General features: G+C 40.7%; 3 protein-coding genes across 4 annotated transcripts; 2 read left to right on the top strand and 1 right to left on the bottom strand.

The window, feature by feature from the left end:
• The first annotated feature begins 496 nt into the window (after positions 1-496).
• Positions 497-7877, top strand: LOC131668195 (tuberin). Its single transcript, XM_058942139.1, has 25 exons — positions 497-729; positions 812-948; positions 1045-1238; positions 1307-1685; positions 1755-2097; positions 2167-2315; positions 2388-2560; positions 2632-2800; positions 2880-3104; positions 3166-3418; positions 3496-3614; positions 3688-3864; positions 3938-4103; positions 4174-4370; positions 4434-4550; positions 4625-4782; positions 4865-5504; positions 5561-5732; positions 5793-5985; positions 6050-6236; positions 6312-6476; positions 6540-6712; positions 6782-7274; positions 7351-7521; positions 7585-7877. The coding sequence occupies exons 1-25, from the start codon at positions 651-653 to the stop codon at positions 7807-7809; spliced, it is 5454 nt and encodes a 1817-aa protein (XP_058798122.1). The 5' UTR covers positions 497-650; the 3' UTR covers positions 7810-7877.
• A 196-nt stretch (positions 7878-8073) lies between these two features.
• On the top strand, positions 8074-9471 carry LOC131668216 (protein canopy 4). The gene is made up of 5 exons (XM_058942182.1): positions 8074-8314; positions 8399-8525; positions 8597-8731; positions 8809-8973; positions 9046-9471. The coding sequence occupies exons 1-5, from the start codon at positions 8221-8223 to the stop codon at positions 9173-9175; spliced, it is 651 nt and encodes a 216-aa protein (XP_058798165.1). The 5' UTR covers positions 8074-8220; the 3' UTR covers positions 9176-9471.
• Positions 9472-10350: 879 nt separating this feature from the next.
• On the bottom strand, positions 10351-15853 carry LOC131668224 (organic cation transporter protein-like). 2 transcript variants are annotated; one of them, XM_058942192.1, is made up of 10 exons: positions 15720-15853; positions 14458-14637; positions 13753-13969; positions 12923-13029; positions 12675-12829; positions 12415-12604; positions 12220-12346; positions 11682-12033; positions 11424-11608; positions 10351-11193 (listed from the first exon to the last, which is right to left on the bottom strand). In XM_058942192.1, the coding sequence occupies exons 2-10, from the start codon at positions 14580-14582 to the stop codon at positions 11002-11004; spliced, it is 1650 nt and encodes a 549-aa protein (XP_058798175.1). In that variant the 5' UTR covers positions 14583-14637; positions 15720-15853; the 3' UTR covers positions 10351-11001. The 2 variants fall into 2 exon arrangements, with proteins under 2 accessions (XP_058798175.1, XP_058798174.1); XM_058942191.1 differs by lacking the exon at positions 15720-15853 and having other exon boundaries at positions 14458-15693.
• Positions 15854-16297: the final 444 nt, after the last annotated feature.

Here is a 16297-nt window from a genome sequence, read left to right as displayed (position 1 = left end):
GCTACTAACGTGATATATCTATATTATTACTGAAACGAGACTATATTGCTGTTATTGCTACTCAACATGCTGTTGAAAAATTTTAGAAATAATAATAATGAATTTCTTAAACTTATATTAGAGATGGCAAAGCTCAATCGGTACCAGCATTGCCGCTGGAAAAATTTTTTTTAGGGTCCCTAAAAATTATCCCTTTTGTGAAAAATTTTTCCAACAACAACGCTGATCAGTAAAATAAATAAACGCTGCAGCCATTAGACTCAGTTAGCTCAGACTATATTTTATTTATGATTTTCTTCTAAAAATCGTCTAATTGAAAGTCTAATTATTTTCTGAAAATTAAAGTAAAAAAAAGTGAAATTTGTACTGTACTGTAGCCTATGCACGAACTTTTCGAACGAATTTTATAGCTCCATCTACTGGATCTTGAGCTGACCTATACTAGCAGAGAGAACAGCAAAAAAAAAATAACTTAGTCAATGAAGGTTAGGCTTAAAGCAAAGGGCTCCCGTAGGTTCACCCCTGCAGTTAACCCGAAGTGGGTGTAGGATATACCCTAATATATCCTAGCACTGGGTTGGTGTATCGTGAACTATGTTCATCTTTTTTAGCCCTCATAAATTTAAGTTTTCTATGTCATTCGTTGAATAATGTCCAAAATGAGAGCCCAAGACAAGGACAATAAAACTCTCCCTGATAAACTTAAACAATTTTTTCGCTTGAATAAAGGTAAATCCCTAGATAAAAGAACAAAATCGTATATTTTGTACAAATTACATTTTAATTTTATAAAACAACCTTTATTACTTAGGAAATTTCAAAAGTAGAGAAGATATTACACTCACTCATGCTGTCGAAAAAGAAATTAGCTCCAATAGTCCAATTCATAATCGTACAAAGGCTATTAAAGACTTAAGTGAAGCAGTACTAAATAATCAATGGGAAGATGTAAGTTTTTCTCTTGATAATTATATAAGTCATATTATTTTAGAATGTTCTTATTGTGTGACCAATTTATTGAAACTTTAATGTGATCGTTTACAGTGTGCAGCAGAAAAATTGTGGTTTCTTGTTCAAGATTTACTTGGGCAGGATATTCCTAAGGAGCATAGACATATTACTTTAAATTTTTTAAAATGTCTGATTCAAGGACAATATTCAAGACTTTCACCTCTTATGAGAGTAAAATTTTTTAAGGTAATTAAGGAGCATGAAATTTCAGAAGATTTAGGATTAAGGTAATTATTCATCTGTCAATAAAAAGAAAAATCATGGTCATTGTAATATAATTAAATACTTATTCCAGATTAGAGTTATTGCAGAGCTTAACAGACAATGGGAAAGATATTGTGCACTTAGAAGAAAAAATGGCTCCTTTCCTTTTAGAGTGGATGCCCATAATAACAGGAGCAGATGGTAAAAGAGGTGCAGAGTTTTTGTCACTGCTAGTCAATATCATCAAGTTCAATTCCGCTTGCATAGATGAAGATATGATATCAGGATTTGTTCAGTACATTTGCCATTTGTGTTACTACAGCAATAACACAGAAGTTGTATCCGCAAGCTTGGAAGCCCTTGATGCTATTGTGTGTTACAGCAAATTACAGCCTGACTCTCTGCAAACGTTTATTATTGCTTTATGTCGTAGTGTTAATGTTGAATGTTATTGTCAAATTAGTTGGAAAGTAAGTGTTTCACTTAATTTTACTCAGTTTTTAACCTATCCTATTTACATCATTGTTTACAAATTGCAGATAATGCGTAATTTGTTAGGAACACACATGGGTCATTCGGCACTGTACAAAATGTGCTATTTACTTCAAGAGCCCAATTTCCAAAAAGATGTGAGGCTTCTACGAGGGGCTGTTTTTTATATAAATATGGGCCTATGGGGTGCTCATAGAATCCCTAAATTAAAATGTACACCGTCATCTGTTTTACCATCGTTTTATCAAGCTTTACTCTGTAATCATCCTATAGTTATGTATGAAGTAACGTTATCTATTCAGAGACTGGTCAACAAATATGGTAACGAACTTGAACAGCCAACCTGGAGCATTATTTTGAATATTATTGAACAAGTTATTGCACATACAGGTGACTAATAGCTTTACTGTAATTCCATGTAGAATAGTTTAGTTTCTAAATTAAAAATTCTTTTTTTAGAAAGTAGTAACCAGCCAGCAACCAAGCAAGTTTCGACAAGTTTGCACGAAACAATTAACAGCATTGAAAATTTGCTTGATTGTAATCATTACAATGGGAATGTTCAAAGATTTTATGAACTTGTTGAACGTTGTTCTGATGCTAGATCAGTAAGCTTATGAATTAAAATAAATGTATATTTTACTAAAACCGCTTTTACTCAGGATATACATGTTTGGCAGGAATGTTCAGTTCTCAAGCTTATTGACTATAGAGCTTCAATGATTGGACCAACTTATCATTTGTGGCAATCAAAATTGAGTTCGTTACTTGAGCGTTATTACAAAATTGAAACGAGAACTAATATTAGACTAAAAGTTCTTGATGTTCTGGCCAACGTTATCCAAATAAACAGGTAAGGATTTTCAATTTTTCAAAGCAAGTAAATTTTATTAAATACTCTTTTAATATTCAAATATTAATCAGATCTAGATATGAAGACGAAATGATAGAACGCATTGTAATACCCCACTTGCAACATGTTGAAATAGACCCTGATGTTTTTATTCGTCATTTTGCTGCTCGCCTATTAGTTGACTTATGTCTCGAATGTGAATCAAAAAGATGCCTAGAATTGCTTGATATATTAGAAAGAGTAAATATCATCTACAAATTGCACAAAACATACATAACATATATGTACAGAAGCCAATTTTTCTTATTTTATTTCTTAGATAATAAATAAGCCATTCAGCTTAGAGACCCCCATACAAATTGACACAGACATCAAAGATGTTAAAACGGGCATTACTGGAGTAATCAAAATTCTCACTCAGAAAGTATACAGTTTACCGTCGAGTCACGCTATCCGCGCATACCAAGTACTTGTAAATCATTTAGAATTACATTATCAAGATCTTAAGGAAATTTTTCGAGAAGTGTCTACAATTCGATACTTGGTATGTAAAATAATATACATCTCCAGTCAAAGATTTTTTAATTTTCCAACGTTGTCTTTAGATTTTCGAATGCTTTTTGAAAGCGAGAGCAAATGCACTTGGTCATCTTGGTTTTCAAAATTCAATAACGGGAACAGTGGGTCGCTATAGCCCTTATTTAGTCATAGAAAATGCTGCTCTTACAACAAGTAACACTGGAGCTAGTCCACCTCCAGCAAGTCCTGTTCCCATGCAAAGTGGATCTTCTCAAATTACAACGATATCGCTGGCCTACGCTTGCAAGGCTGTGACTACGGCAATCAAGCAGGAGAAAGGTGTTGTTATTTTTTCAAGTACTGATTGTGGTTCAAATATTAGTTTGGTCAGATGCTCATTAAATTTTTTTTCGTAGATTGGAAAGTTTTGCAATTAATACTAAAGGAGCTACCTCAATTATTACAAAATCGATCATTAATTTTGTCTCGTCACAGTAACGATATCGGCTCTCTAGCATGCGCACTATGCTCCATGGTATATTGACATATAAAAAATTAAACCCTGTTTTACGGTATGACTAAAGTAATAGAATAATTTTTCTTTATAGATCGACGATAAGACTTTCAGACCAGCAGACTCTCTGCAAAATGTATTATACAATGTCCCTCCAAAATTTACTTTCTCCGAGTTTCGCGTACAATTTTTTCCTGTCCTAGCGTCTTGTACATCTTACCACGCACATTTTGATTTAAATACTCAGCAGCGTTTAATAAAATGCTTTGAAGTAAGTCGTTTATCCTTCGTTTGCTTGGTTTAGTAATTTTTCTTCTAAACTAATTCAACATTTATTATTACAGGATGGATTACGTACAACATGCGCAAGCCAATGTGTTACAAGCCTGATGACTTGCGCTCTTGAAATGAGGGATGCAATGAGCAAACTTGTTTCGAATGTTTTGTTGAGCTTGTCTAAAATATCTGATACTGTTCACATTGCTATTCCAATTTTAGAATTTCTCTCGAGTGAGTATTTACAAATACTAGGTCTGAATTGAAAGATTAATTTTTTAAATGACGATTTAATTCTCTATAGCACTAACGCGACTTCCAAAGGTCTATGCAAATTTTACTGACGACCAATATATGTCGATATTTGCCATAATGCTGCCTTACATAAAACCAACAAAATACAATCATTACACTGTATCGCTGGCTCATCATGTTATAGCTGTATGGTTTTTGAAATGTCGTCTTCCTTTCAGACGTAATTTCGCTGAATACATTACCAAGGTAAGAATATTTTTTTTATTTTGTGGTAAGGAATGTGTATTAAATTAGATATGCTTTGCCCAGGGTCTGAAACAAAACGCTCAAATGCTTTTGCAAGAAGGAAACATATCAAAGCCAGATGTCAGCCTTAGCAACGAAGATTCATCCAATAGAAAACGTAGCTCTAGTTTGACTGAACAAGTGAGTAAAAATATTCATTATTTATCCGTAACGTTTGGAATACTAAAAATATTGACTAATATTTTGATTGTCAGGGAAGCAGAGCAAGAAAGTTTATCAGAGAAAATAGAGCTTTGGATTTGAAGCCACCGATAGACAAAACACTCATGAACTTCCATGTTGAGCTTACGGAAACTTGTATAGATTTGATGGCGCGCTATTCATACTGTATGTATTCTGCTCGCCCAAAAAGGTTTGTAATCAGTTTTATTCTTCCTTTATAATATATCTTAGTATTCGCTCCATTTCTAATCTAAGTAAAACCTGTTCTATAGACTATTAGCCGCAGACTTTCTTTTGAAAGACGGCAATTCGCTTACGTGGATTCTTGGCAATAAGTTGATAACGATAACAACAAGTGGCTGCAGTAACAAGGCTATGCGTGGTCCCTTGTGCGACAATTGCTGGGCTGCTTGTAAAGCTCACCCAGCAGACCAGACGCGTTCCAGTCACTCGAGTCTTCTTCGCGCTTCGAGTATCGACGGAACCCGTGAAGACAAATTGTCACGTCAATCGTCGGGTGGTCATGCAAGCTCCAGTGCCAACACTGCTTGCAACTCACCCACAGAGGAAAGCAAGCGATCGCTCGATGAAGTCGATTCTAGCAAAATTAAAGATGAAGAGCAACAACAGCAACAGCAAAGCGAGTCTCAGAAACTCGAACAGATGATGAATGCCGATAAGCAAGAGGAACATCAGCCATGCGCTTGCTGGTGTCAGGGATGGGCGGAGATATACGTGAGAAGGCCAACCGGAGAGATGTCGTGGATTATGAGGATACAGAATTCTATTCATATGGACACACCATACGATCTACCGCTGGACAACATCACAGCGCTATATATGCCTACAACTGAGATGTTTCCCCAGAAAAGCCAAGATCAAGCGTTTGAGTTTCCTGAAGATGAGATTCTGGTAAGTTTTGATAGTTGGCTCAATCAAAATAAAATTGATAATCAAATTTGACGTAGTTTGCGGCGGAAAAGATAGTCGATACGGCTCCATCAGAAGCAAGCAACATTTCTAGGTCTGGCAATTCATCTACCACTGGACCAATCGATATTCCAGGATCTCCTGCAAGGCCCAGTCCGTCCAGACCTAGTCCTCGTGATAGTCTTGAAAGTTTAGAGGAAGGCGAGGAAGGTGGGTAAAGTAAAATATATAGGCAAAATTATATCTTATATTTTCATTTATTTATTTTAGAATCAAGAAAATCACGTAATCCAGTACGTAGGTCGAACTCCAGTCCCGAAATGAGTTCCAACTGGAAGAATCCATTTTTAAGTAAAGAGAAGCTGAGCATACCACAGGATAGAGACGATAATGCTGATTCGGATGTTAAGACTGAAGCTGATCTGAAGAAACACTTAAAAAATACTTATTCCAAAGATATGAGGTATGTTTTTCTGTTAAGCCAAAGTGATTGAATATTTTATTATAGCGTATTCGTCATACTACAGAGTTAGCTGCGAGGCGATACCGGAAGAAATATCTGGTATGGGCACTACACCACCATCAACTGAAAATTCTGGAGAACAGCATCCCTCAGGATTATTGTCGCAAAAATCTTATCCAGGTGCGAACGCCGTTCCGCAAACAACGACTACTTCGAGTAACACAGTACCTCCGTCGCCTACAACGAGTTTAGTAAGTATAGTTCGAAAATTAATTAAATCATTTTGCTATGAAATAGTTTGTAAACGAGAGTATTCTTTTCAATAGCCTCCAACGAATCTACTCACGTCACAGTCGCAGCTTAACACCAAACCACCGCAATCGCCTACACAAGTTTACTCCAGATTAACGAGCTTAGATTCAAGCCACAATCGACAGTCTTGGGTTGGTGACTCAAAACCTCCTATTGGTCGAAATCTTTTTATGGACAAAGTAGGTTTGATTACTCGTATTTTCAAAATATAGAAGTCATAATTGATTTATTGCAATACACAGTTTAGAGAAGATAAGGCAGATCCATCGGCATTACCGCCACTCGGTTTTCGAGATCGCGGCCACACGATTTCTGTCATGAGCCCGGCAAAGATCAGACGAAATAATTCGCCTCGTATGAAAGATTCACCGGCACAAATGAATTTGCCCAATAATAGGAGTAGTGTCAATCCTAGGTAAGTTATTTCGAGATTTTTATTTGTTACCCAAACGGAGTAAATTAATTATATGTATTTATATTACAGCTCGGTGTTTTTACAACTTTATCATTCGGCACACTTTGGACCAAATTCAGAAAAGCCGCTATTAGTTCCTCAAGCCAATGCACTTTTGCAAACATCTATTACAAACCTGGACAGGATACAACCATATGAAACTCACAAGATCGGAGTGCTTTACGTTGGCTCAGGACAAGCGCAAAATGAGATTGAGATTTTAGCGAATCAGCATGGGTCATTTCGTTACGCACAGTTTTTGCAAAGTCTTGGTACGCTCATACGACTGAAGGATGCTGGTGAAAGTATCTTTCTCGGTGGACTTGATCGCAATGGCGAGAACGGAACTTTCGCATACATTTGGCAGGACGATGTGACTCAGGTGGCTTTCCATGTGGCAACTTTGATGCCTAGCAAGGCTAGTGATCCTAAGTGCACTTCAAAGAAACAGCACATTGGGAATAATTATGTTTCAATTGTATATAATGAGAGCGGTGAACCGTACAATATACAGACTGTCAAGGTAAATTCTGAAATTCCGAATAGCTCTACAAATTTTGATGGCATAATCATAATTCTTCGGTTATTTATTATTTCAGGGGCAATTTAATTATGCTTGCGTTGTAATTCAACCACTAGATCACGGAACTAACATAGTGACAGTACAAGCACGAGATGAGCTTAAAGAACACATTGGCCACAGTGAACCTAAAGTAATTTCCGATCAAAATTTAGCTATTCTGTCCCGTCAATTGGCTCTTCATGCAAATGTGAGTATTTTTATTTTTATAATAATCAAAATTTTTGACGAAAATTTAATTGGATTTTTTTAGCTGGCTTCAATGGTTTGTTCTTCTTTAAAACAACAAGATCGCAATCCTTATGCTTCAAATTGGTTGGAGCGTCTACGTCACATAAAGCGTTTGAGAAAACGTATTTTAGAAGATCTGCTCAGAAAAAATCCAAGCGACAATGGAATTAAAAATACCCTAGAGGAAGAAGATAAGTTGAGAATTGTGGACGATATTGTACAAGACTTCACAGATTTCACAACTTGAACGGATTGTTTTTGTAAAATAAGTTATTTAGTGTTTTTTCATTTTATGATGTATGCGAAAACGTTGAATGCCGGACTGAGTTAGATTTATTTATTATCAAATAATAAAATAATTATTTTTCTCACAATTTTAATATTATTGTTATTACTTCAAAGTTAAAGATACTGCAGGATGTTGTGGGGATGACCATCTTTTTATCTAAAATCTACCAGATAATAATTGCGTCGGTTTGTATGCTTGCGATGTCGGCATTGTCGGCAAGTTTTGAGAGACGAACAGTATACAGTAGTGTAGTATAGATAGATTATATGCCGCATACGCATAACCTCTTGTCCTTGCGATTTCTGATTTTCTGATTACTAAAAAAGTGTAAACATTTGAAAATTTTACTTGTTTAGTTTTGTTATAAACATGTTTGTATTATTTATATTATCGTTGTTGGTTAGTACAATTTATTGTGGACCGGAAGAGTTAGAAGGAGTAAAATATGCAGATAAATGCGAAGGTTTATTTTTGTTTTGATAAATTTTTTCTAAGAATGATAACTCTAATAATGATAAAATTATCACTAAACTTTCTTATCACACAGTCTGTAGAGTAGTTGCTACAGAACTGGAAGCAAGATTAGATGAAACAGGAAAAACTAGTGATGTTTTAGAAATTGGATATTCAGTTGACGATGTTGCTCCAAAAAAGAGAAAAGAATACAAAAAATCGTAATTAACATTTAGGACAAACAAATTTATTTAATTCAATTGAAATATACTAAAATAAATATCATTTTCAGAGAGCTAAGATTGATAGAATCATTGGAAAATGTATGCGAGAGAATTTTAGAGTACAATATTCATAAAGAAAGGACTGATAGTACAAGATTTGCTAAAGGAATGAGTCAAACTTTCAAAACTTTACATGGTCTAGTGTATGTTCATATGTACTCATTTATTTATCAATATTTATAATTTTCTATATAATTGTTATTGTATTTTCAACTTTCAGTGACAAAGGTGTTAAAGTAGAACTAGGTATACCATATGAATTATGGGATAATCCCTCAGCTGAAATAACAGATCTGAAAACTAAATGTGAGGATTTACTTGAAAACCATGAGTCAGATATTGAAGAATGGTATTATCACCATCAAGGAGATATTGCTTTAACTAAGTAAGATGATTATTGTTGCTTAAGTTCTGTACATAGTTTGTAATAGAATTAATATTGAATAATTTATTTCAGATATTTATGCTCAGAAAGAGCTTTAAAAGAAAGTGATGACTCTTGCCTAAAAGATAAAGGGGATGTAGAAAGTTCTGATGTTTCAAAAGAAGAAAAGAAATCACAAAAGAAAGTTCCAGATGAGTTGTAAACTATTCACTATTATGATTTACTTAGAATACTTGAATTTTATGACTTTGAAACATGACAGTTTATCCAGCACTGCTTATGTGCAATATGAGAGTTAATTACCATGTGATAGTATTTTATATTTATAAGATTCAAGATCTCTTTACATAATTAGATCATTCCAGGAACAACATTCATTTAGAAACATTTTTAAATGCCATCTATATAATTCAATCACGAGTATTCCTGTTTAATATCTTATTTTATTAACAACAAAATACAACTTTTCAAGAAGTAATTTCACAGATCAATTTTTCTTTCATTCTACTTTAAAACTTCAACATTTTCTTGTCTCTTTTCACCTTTTACCCAAACTCGCTTGCCTCTTAATGCCCTCAATCTTTGATACTCTTCTTTGAAATCTTGATGTTCATCACGGAAAAGACCATACCATCTAAGATTTTTCATTAAAACATGCGATTCTCTTAGCCGTGGATAGTACTGTACAATTTCTTCTCTCTTATTAACAGGCTTCTCGCTGAATAGTTTGACAACTTTCATCGATTTGGAATTTGTATCTCGCACAACTTCTCCAAATATTCTGTTACTAAGACGATTCATACGCTTTGCGTAATTCGTTGTGATATTCGCGAGGTCAACGTACTTGCTCATTGTTTTTCCTAAGTTATCAAATTTTATCAGTGGCTTGTTAATATTTTCTAGGTTAGAATAGCTTCATTGGAATTTTCGAAGGCTGTTGAATCGATTGATTGACAACTCGGTCATCGACGACTGAAATAGTAATATAGTAATATTTTTAAATAAAATAATTTAATGTTATTTTTTTAAATACATAATATTGCAATAAAATAAACGTTATATATACCCAACAAGTAAATATGCAGGCAAGTGCAGCAGACTGATACTTTTATCTAACATCTCATCTGCAAATTTAAAAAGTATCTAGTATCTAATCTGTTTAACGCGCGCCAGTAGAATTATTTTACGTAACATTAACATTAAAATTTTAATCCAAAACTTGTAAATTAATTACAAATCCCGTTCCAATGTAGGTTTAATTGAACTGAAAATAAATAAAATCCATTGTTGATCCTATATTAATAGTTGAGAGGTAAGAAATATGAAAGTGAATATTTTTATTCAAAATATTTATTTTACAATAAATGTTAACATTATTCCATCATCATTCACTAAATGATCGTTTGATTATCGAAACTATAGAATGTTTATTATCTTTGACAAAAAATCTGTCTAAACTGGTCAATGTTTATTCACGCGCAACAGGAATAATATATCATTCGTTCAACAGTTTCTTTACACGATATGCGTTTTAATTCAAGCATACTTTTGCACTCGGAAAAATTTGAAGTTTCATGTTGGTAATTATGTTATCAATTTTGTTGTAGCATCGTTTACGCAATCAAAAAAAAACGTAGACAATTGTAAATAAAGGGAGAGAGAGAGAGAGAGAGAAACAGAGAGAAACAGTTGAAATTACAAATTCAGTCGACTTTAATAGAATCAACGAAATCATTCTAATTGAAATAGGAAGGCACGAACATCGTGGTCATCCGCGACAGAATGCTTACAAGCGTAATACTGAATGAGTCGTTAACCACATAAATCAACATGTCTGCCAATACCGGCAGCTCGCGTTAAAAAGAATGTCTTTATAGTCGGCACTGGAGTTCATGGCGCGTAGCAAGGTCACAGTCAACGGAACGATTCAACGATGAACGCATACTGTCCGCTCTTTCGCACTAGAACCCAAGAAAAATCCTCATGCGCGATGATCGTCATCTTGTTCGCATTGGCAGTCGAGCGGGGTCAAGCAGATGAAATCGCCGATTCCTTTTCCGGTTTGTCCGCGTCCTTTCTCAAGCCCACGACTTCGGCTTCCTCGATGGTGTCGGGTAGTTTGGTACCCAGGGTCTCCGGGAAATTGAGCGACAAGAGGCCAGCCGTCAAACTCATGCTTCCGAAAAGTAACAGCGGCAGCCCCTCGTAGATGTACTTCGCCTGTCGACATAGCATTCGCCCATGAATATTTCATCGGGCGACTTCTCTACGGGCGTTGCGCTGATGAATAATTTGTTGCAACATTCGAAGCGTATTCTTGCACAAGCATTCGCGTCGCTGTTCAAGCGGGGCATAATTTATCGGTCTGTTACCTAATGCCAGTTGGTTTCTGATGCACGCGTCGTTAGATTTCGCCACCTAACAATTGGAAACGAGTGAAACCAACGTACCAACAGAGGCGTCTGAGGCGCCAAAATAGATCCGATGCGACCGGTCATGCTGCAAAAGCCCAAAAGTGAATGCCTCAAGGTCGTGGGGAACAATTCCGTGGTATACACGTACGAGGTGTTAAAGGCCATGGTGATGCAGCCTTTGCCGCAGATGTAAATGACGAGCGCGACAGTGGCCCAGATACCTGAAAGAAACGTTGAATTGTGATGCCTCGCGTGTGATCGGTCGCTCGGCCGAGGCGTCGGTCAGAAGCTCACCGCTGTCGGATTTAGGGAAGAACTGAATGACCAGACAGAATACGCCGCTGAGCAAGAAAGCACCGCAGAGCGTGGGCTTGCGGCCCAACTTGTTGAGCAAGGGCAACACGAGGATGTTGCCGGGAATCTCAATGGCACTGACGAGGATGAAGTTGACGTACTTGTTGCCGGCGAACTCGGTGGAGTTGAGCGACAAGCCGTAATAGACGAAGGTGTTGGTCAGCCAGCAAAACGAGCAGATGAGCAGTCGGACGAGGATCTTGGGGCTCTTGAAGATCTGCGCGACGCGAGCTTCCGGCTTGTTGTCGGCCAGCTCGGTCGATTTCTCGAGCCTCTTCGTCTCCTCCTCTTTCTGCGAATCGGTTGGACGGCAAACGTGAGCGGAATGCCAATGCGGCGTCGGATTTTCATTGATCTATCCGGCCGGGGACAAGGGGCAACGCAGCCTATGCCGCTCGACGCCACATGACGCCACATGACGCCACATGACGCCACATGACGCAACATGACGACACCGGTTTTACGCGGGAACACTTACGCTCTTCTCGCTGTCCACGCTCTTCAGCTCCATGAAGGCGTCCTCGGAGATGTTGAGCTTGTTCACTCGAGCCATTTTCCGGTAGACTTTATCGGCCAGGTCGCGCTTGTCGTTCGCCAGAAGCCACCTTTAACGAGTCGTTGGTTATATCCATTGCGACAAGCCAATCAGTCGACTATGCTCGATGATAAATACCTGACCGATTCGGGCAAAACGAAATTGAGCAGAATGACCAGCAGCCCAGGACCGTAGATGACCCTCATGAGGAGCCTCCAGTTCCTCGTCCACATGGCCGCGAGGCCCAGCCACATTTCGCCGATGGCGTAGATGCACGAGATCACCGTGCTACCGAGGATCCTCTTTTCGACTCCCGTCATCTCCATCGCTGCAACGCACAGCGTCGTATTATTCGAGAAATGGCCGGGCCAAGCCAACGACAATTCCCAAATCCGTACCGTAAATGAATCCGGAGCTGTAGATGCCCGCGGCGAAACAGGCGTCAACGAACTCGAACACGGCGAACATCCAGTAGTTGACGGAAAACGAGTGCACTAAACCGCTGAGTCCAGCGAGGCACGTGATGGTCGTGAGCACCTTGCGCCTGCCGTATCTAGGTGAAAGGGACGTTTCGGTCAAACACACCTCGAATCTTACTCTTTTCACGGGGGCGGAAGGGACGTTTTCATTTGTCTTTTAATATTACTTGTCCGAAAAGGTTGATGCGAAGGTCAATCCAACCAGTTGGCCCAGGTTGTTCAGTGTGCCGATGAGGGTCAGCTTCCACTTGTTTGCGTCGCATGTTATGCCCCACTGCGAAAAAACCCATTTACCCGTTTACTTGTAGCCTTTGACACGCTTGAGCAAACTGATTGTACGCGTATAGACACTGAATTAACGCCGCAAACAACTGTAGATATGTACAATGAAAAAAAATTTTTTCGATTTATTTTCCAAATGAAGCTAATACGGAACTACGGGTTACAGTCAAAGCTATTGAATTGTCTCGCATAGAAGCCCAATTAAGCTTGAAATACACCGCGCAGGTCTCGTTCGCGACATTGAAGGCCAGGTATATGATTTTTGCATTACTGCCGCACGATTTACTTCTCTCGAAATAAAAGCAAAAAGTTTTAGAATTAATAAGCAACGTGATTTTTGTCAAGTATGACTGATGTTGTGTGCAATTGTGTCGTTATTTTTGAAAATTGTGCTTTTGAAGCTCAACCAAGAAGAAGCGATTTATTTTTACGCGTGTACGGTACGAAATTTCAAGGTCGACCAAATGAAAGTTTTGCCCGTCGAAACTAAGATAATCTGCCATACGTAAAGTTCGCAAGTGCTTGTGAATCTTGAGCCGATTAGAGTCAAATCTAAAATTATAAAAAAAGAAGGAGGAAATGGTAATTAATGCGTGGAGAGAGAATCGTCGAGACCTGTTTTTCTTCGCAACAAGAATGTCAAGGCTTGCCGATAGCCACAGTCGTTAGCTCAAGGCTCGCCGCGCGAAATGTCGAGCAAAGGCCGCGCACGCACCTCATTGTGTATGGTGAGTTCGTCGGGGTCGTAAAGCCACTGGTCGCAGGGAATCAGCCGGTCCCTTTCGAAGAAATCCGGGCTCGCGCAGTCCTGCGCGCCCTGCCGGGCGCTCCTCGCGTAGCGCATGCAGTTCTCCTCGGGCAGCGAGTCGTTCAGCCAGAATTGAGCCGCGAGCGGCGTGCCGTCGGCGCGCTCGCACTCCGGCACCAGACACCTGCGCCGTGTGCATGTTTTCCAACGTGTGCCTCATCAGTATCCTCGTCTCGCGCGCGCTTTCGCGAGCGTCGCCGACTGCTCGATTGCGACACCGTGGCAGAGACCAACGACCAGTCGCGCTTTTCCCATTGGACAAACAGCGCCGATAAGATAATCGGATAACCCACGCTTCGCGAGATGCCCGTGTAGATCGCCGTTCGAATCGTCTGACCCGGAAAAGAAAAATGCGTCCAAGGCGTCGATACAAGCTGCTTTCGGTCGATCGGGAACGGCATGTTCAAATCATTTTGCAAATAGCACGTCGTCACTATTCAAATAGCGCGTATTCCGATACACCGATTCGAGTATTTTTTTGCTCTCCGTAGTAAGATTTGCCCGATGAGCAAGCGTTAACGAGTTTTTTATGCATCGCGTACACGCAGCAGTCGAGCGCGCTTTCACGAAGAGCGCAGCGAGACGTCGACGAGGCGACCGCGGACACAATACCTGTACTTGACTTCGCCGGCGGTGAACACATAGTCGAGGGTGAATCCCGCCGACAGTATGAGGGGCAGTGTGATGAGCACGTAAATGGTCAGCTGGTACTTGCCGAACTTGTCGATGTCGTGCATGTTGCTGGATAGCGCTCGGGCGGTGGGCTCTCCGTCGCTGGATCTCGATCCGCCGCTAAAGATCCGCAAATCGAGCATCGATTAATTTCGGCGACGCTCTCGCGGAATCGCTGCTGGCTAGTGGCATCGCGCCTCGCGTGCGCCGTGAGCGCGCGACGCAGGTGAACGACTGAGAGGTGCATCCATCGATCAGCGTGCACGCACGCCCCTTTGCGTGTGGCTTGCGATGACATGCGCAGAGGCCGGCGCGGGCCGGCGCGGGTCGGCGCGGGCCGGGCGCACGGACGCGAGCGCGTCTCTCGTCCTAACGAACGACTTCGGATTTGAAAAGCAGCCTCGGCGGCGTATAGCCCAGCGCGTAGATTGTCGTCTAATAAATGCGCTTACCGCCAACTCAATGGCGGTCCATAATGCGTTTGATTCAACGCCAATTAAGTATTTATCAACGCTGCTCTTTGTCGTCGCGTATACGTATATACGTATACGCGTCCGGCCGGATCCGACCCGTTTCCCACTTTGAGCCGTGCACAATGAATATATTACTGATGCAAAAGTTAGCGAGCTTTCGCAATCACTGCCGCATTCACGCCTGAATTCAAATTCAATCTTGCGACTTAATTGCTCGCCTCGTCGCCGTACGCGTTCACGTCGCTTTTCCAGACGAGCACGTCGGCGGGGTAGAACGCGCGAACAGCGAACCCTTGAAATCGCGCCAGCGCAGCTCGGGCGAAAGCAGAGAGAGAGAGAGAGAGAGAGAGAGAGGCGCGCGCGAGCTTCGCTCGGTCGGCTCGCGGAAATCGTGCCACTGACACGCGCGCTCGCGCGACCGGCAACAATAGCAATCAACATTTCCGATTCGTCACGGCAGCGCGCGACGGACAAAGTGCTTTATTCGCACGCGACGCAGCGCCAGGCGAACGCCGTCGAGCGGTCCATTCGCCGGCACTGCGAGGCGACGATACCCAGCGAACGAATTGCAATATTCCGCCGCGTGAAGGCCGGAACGGGAGGTTGGAATTGCAGAGCAGCCTCCGACTGGCACGTCCACTATATCGCGCTGTCGATGAGCGCGGGAACCGCGCGAAATCTAATCTCGGGGCGCCGAGGCAAAGAGTATACTTGCGTGCTGAGACTCACGGCTGTCCGTACGTCCGAAGCTGGCGGTGACCGCGCGCGCGGCGGTGGCGGCGGCGGCTGCTGCTGCTTTTTCGCGCTTTCGGAAGCACGCGGTTGTGGCGTGCGCGCCGATCAGCGCTCGCTACACCAACAGACTGCGAGCTGCGCTGAGCCCGACGACTCTCTGGCACACCGGACGATGCGTGTCAAAGCCGCGTCGCGACTACACTCCGTCTCCTCCCTCTTTCTCCGCATCTTATTTTGGAGCGCCTTTATCATCTCGCTCCCCCCGCTCCCAGCCAATTCCACGTGCTGCTTCTTCGTGCTTCTCTATATCTTCGAGGGAGAGTCGACACTGCACGACCACGACATTTGCCAGGCTCTCGTTTTTTTCCGTTTCTTCTTCCTGTTTTTTTTTCTTTTTCTCTGAAATTAACGAGAAAACTCCCGACCTGCAGCATTCTTTCGAGGAAAACGGAGGACATTGTTCGTTCGGTGCTTATTGAGTCTGAGACGCAGTGTTCGATAAACGTTGAGCAAGCGTACAATTATTTCGAACAATAATCAGCTTGTTGCGCGATGATTTTCACCTTTCATAG

This window comes from Phymastichus coffea, unplaced genomic scaffold (assembly GCF_024137745.1).
Source record: "Phymastichus coffea isolate CEN01 unplaced genomic scaffold, Cenicafe_Pcof_1.1 PCOF00075, whole genome shotgun sequence".
Taxonomy (NCBI): domain Eukaryota; kingdom Metazoa; phylum Arthropoda; class Insecta; order Hymenoptera; family Eulophidae; genus Phymastichus; species Phymastichus coffea.
This window is presented reverse-complemented; position numbering and strand designations above follow the sequence as displayed.